The following is a 4,109-nucleotide window of genomic DNA, read 5'->3' on the forward strand; positions in this document are numbered from 1 at the left end:
TTAATTTCAAATCAATCATTAATCTCATCTCATTTACATATTCTCAAATTAAAAATTTATTTTTTAATATTAAAATTTAAAAACTAAATTTTTTATAACACAATTCCTCAATATAAAACATAACTCTATATATAAAAAAAATTTCCAATATCAATAGTTCCAAATATAATTGCATATGGTATTGCTACATAACTATTACTATTTTTCTTTAAAAAATAAAAAAAAAACAACTTCAATATTTCAATATTCTAATATTTCAATATTCTTCAGGTGCTGTAACACCAGAAAAACATAGCAAGAAAATGTCATGATCCAAAGAAAAAAAAAGGCACAATTAGAGAAACTGAAGTTCCGACCTTCGGGCCCAATCCATAAGATGGTCAGTTGGTGGTTCAGTTGCCAATGCTAGTGCTCCCAAAGTATCCATGATAAGATTCACCCACAAAATCTGTAGAAAGAGCAATGAATATGCAGACAACAGGGATATCAGCTGAAACATAAATTGAGGGGCAAAGCCAGAGAGCAAAACACAGGGAGACAACAGACCTGCACTGCATTCAGTGGGACATCACCAGAGGAAACAACAGCAACAACATTTATAACAAGAGCTGCTACATTTACTGTAAGCTGAAACTAGATAAATTTCTGAATATTTGCATACACAGAACGTCCCCGTCTCACAACCTACAACCGCATAGATTTTGAAAGATACAAGAGTTATGCTCAAAATATCAAATTCATTTTTAGCTTGCAAAACACTATACAAAAGCAATCCAAAACGGTGCAGTTCAATTATATACAAACCTTTCATTGGTTGGCATATTGAATAACTACCTAAATACCCATATAGTAATGCCAGAAATAAATTATTTTTTAAGATGTAAATACTATCCATAAATGATGCATCATTTATTAAGATAATTTAGGAACAAAATAGATCTCTCAAATTGAAAAAAAATAGGTCCAACCTTTACAATGGACATGGTAATTTAACAATTTTATCGAGGATGATTGAAAATAAGTACCTTAACCCCATATTTTTGGCAAAGCTCCACTGAATCTTTGACTCCAGGTCGACAAGGATCCTGCATGTCAAATATGAGATTAAGAATAAGATATTTAACCAGCAGAAGCGTATCTTAGAGTCAAATGCTATCATAAGTTAGAGTTTATTAATGATTTCTGTGTTAAATGCAAATGCACAGAATCCACTTACAAGATATTGGTTGACATAGACAATTGTAATTAAGCAAACAGGTGAAATTGGCTGCTATAAATGAGTGTGCAAAACACAATAAACTTTATATAAACATCAATGACAATGATAGACATGTATTCAGAGGAAATACTTGCCTTCAGACCAACAATAGCTAACAAAACAAGACTATCTTTTGTGTATCTTCAAACCTTTTCCTCATCCATGTCTATCAATTGGTCATTTGCATCAATGTACCGTGGACAACAGGCTAGGACAATCTCAGTAGCACCTTTCCAGTGTATGTGAACTTCAGAGTCAGCCTGCAAACAGAGATAAAATTAACTTCCTTAAAATGTTCCCAAATTTCAAATCGATGAGAGTTCAATCGATATCTTCCAAATTCCATAGAATCAATGAAATTTTGTGCTCCTAATGTACCTTGAATGCATAAGGCTTACTATATACAACCTAAATTAAACCTTCATATATTTATAATTAAATTAAAGTATATATTAGCAGACAATTTTTTCTTTTACCTGATTGGCAATATACTTAATATTCATTGTGAAATGTGAGAGAGATAAGATTAATTAAGTTTTCTTATTGACATATATGTAATCAATTATACAATATGAGTGGAAGTTAAGTTTAAAATATATAATTGGCAACATTCGTATCATGGATCAGATAATAAGGTTCTAACTTCTAAACAACCACAAAGCTAATAGTTTAAAAATTTAAATTAATTAATCGTATCATTAGGCGACCTGGCATAAATAGGATATACTATTATGTATCTATACAATATTGTAATTATCTTCCAAGCAATTGGAACTAGTAGATAGCTTCTCATCAAAGTTTTAACTTTACTAAAAGGTGCTAAAGGAACCGCATGAAACTTGGAAAGTTGAAGGGTTAGTGGATAGTGAAGTCTTTAATCTCTTTTGTCTGAAAGCATTTAAACAACCCGAACCTGCAGAAGGATTTTTGGATTTGTCCAAAGAAGTGATCAAGTATAGTGGTAGTTTTCTATTGGCACTTAAAGTATTGGGTTCCTATCTTAATGGTAGGCCTATTGCGGTTTGGCATAGTTCTATTGAAAAGATAAAGAAGTCTTCACATCTGACATTATTGATGTATTGAAAATAAGCTATGATGGTTTAGATTCTATGAAAAAGGATATTTTTCTAGATATTGCTTGTTTCTTTAAAAGACGGGAGAAAGATTATGTAACAAAGATATTAGAAGGATGTGGTCATCAGGCTGTAATTGGTATTGATGCTTTGATTAATAGAGCATTGCTCATTATAAATGAATATGATCAGCATTGATGCAAAATGCAAATGAGGAACAACGTACCTCCAGAATAGCATGGAACTCTTCCTTAGCTATCACAAGCCTATCGGTATCACTTGAATCAACAACATAGATTATTGCTTGAGTAATTGGAAAGTAACACCTCCAATAAGGCCTAGAAAGAAAACTACAACAATACACCAAAAGCAAAAAGATTGGTAAAAGCAATGGAGACTACACATAAAAGAGAGTTATATTCAGTAGACTACACATAAACACTAAGTGCAGCAAGTTCAAGATAGTTTGGTCTCCTAAGATATTCTCCGTAGTATTGCAAAATAAAAATTCATAGATTTAAGAAGCATTATTAAAAATAACTAAATAGATAAATATAGTAATAACAAAATAAAAGACAAATGGCAATTAATCAAAAAAGTTTTGAGAATGAAACCAAATATTCCATTCAAAACAAACCTTTTGGAACAGAGGGTAGCACTAGAATAGGAAGCCTGCATGAAAAAGTGAACAACAGTATATAAGTAGAGATCATACTGAAAAACAGAAGAAAAATCGAGACAAAAATAAGGAACATAGCTTATCCTTCAAGAGTATGAAGATTATTTCTTTATGTAATGCCACAAGCAGAAAGCAAATATAGCAACTAGTATGATCAAGCTTACTTGTTCCGCATATAAGACATTATTCGACCCTCTTTTAGAAGGCTGTGATCTCCCAAAACAACAGCAACAACATCATAACCTCGAAGGGTCAAGCTCTCATAAGCAGAAACTGTTCCAGAAATGTGCAAATAGCGGACCTAGAAAAATGTGCAAGCCTTTTGCATTAACATATAAATTGAGACATATATTCATTTGAAATTGAAATTGTAACTAAGGTACCAAAATTCTGGAGCATCAAATTCACCTATATAAGTCACATTAAAGTGATCCAGAAGCACCAGGACTCGCAACTCCACCTGCAGTTTCCACCACACATATAGAAGTTATTGAAGACTATGGAGAATTGTTGCTTCTCTCTGGAACCCTTTAGATTCTTTTCCACCTGCAGAACACTTCTATAATATCTATGGACATGTTTTCATGTTGAACCTACAAAGAAAGCATAAACAAGTACAGCTTAGTTGTAATGTTCATACCATTCAAATTATTAAAAAAATACTTAAATATTATAATTATCACTGTAAAAATTGTGAATATTTAACTTTGTTCTGATGTGAACATTTCTTGAATATGTATTCTAACCTGATTTCTGAAAATATATAGATGTAAAAACAAAAAGAAAAGAAAGTGTTCAGCTCCAAAATTTAACTCCAGTTACCAGCTTCTGTCAAATCTGATTTGGAGAGTAAGGAACCAAAATGGAAGATACATAGATAAAATAGTTCAGTAAATTAAATGCTTTACTTTTATCTAGTAACTAACTGGAGTCAGAGAACTTTAACCACAGGAATCACTCCACACGAAAACAAATGAAAACTGAAGAAGAAAAGAAAACAGACTGAAATAGTGGCTCGATTCAGAAGCTTTCAACGCGGCAACTACAGCGGCAAGAAGTCCAGGTGCAAAAGCACTCACTTTCTCAACCTCATGCTCAA

At 32.1% G+C, this 4,109-nt stretch overlaps 1 protein-coding gene across 1 annotated transcript; it reads right to left on the reverse strand.

Moving 5' to 3' along the window:
- Window positions 1–1,401: 1,401 nt before the first annotated feature.
- On the reverse strand, window positions 1,402–3,194 carry LOC107622161 (ADP-ribosylation factor 3-like). The gene is made up of 3 exons (XM_088501304.1): window positions 3,175–3,194; window positions 2,558–2,669; window positions 1,402–1,518 (listed from the first exon to the last, which is right to left on the reverse strand). The coding sequence occupies exons 1-3, from the start codon at window positions 3,192–3,194 to the stop codon at window positions 1,402–1,404; spliced, it is 249 nt and encodes an 82-aa protein (XP_088357430.1).
- Window positions 3,195–4,109: the final 915 nt, after the last annotated feature.

The sequence above is a fragment of the Arachis ipaensis genome, chromosome B10, assembly GCF_059453495.1.
Source record: "Arachis ipaensis isolate K30076 ecotype BB chromosome B10, ASM5945349v1, whole genome shotgun sequence".
Lineage (NCBI taxonomy): Eukaryota > Viridiplantae > Streptophyta > Magnoliopsida > Fabales > Fabaceae > Arachis > Arachis ipaensis.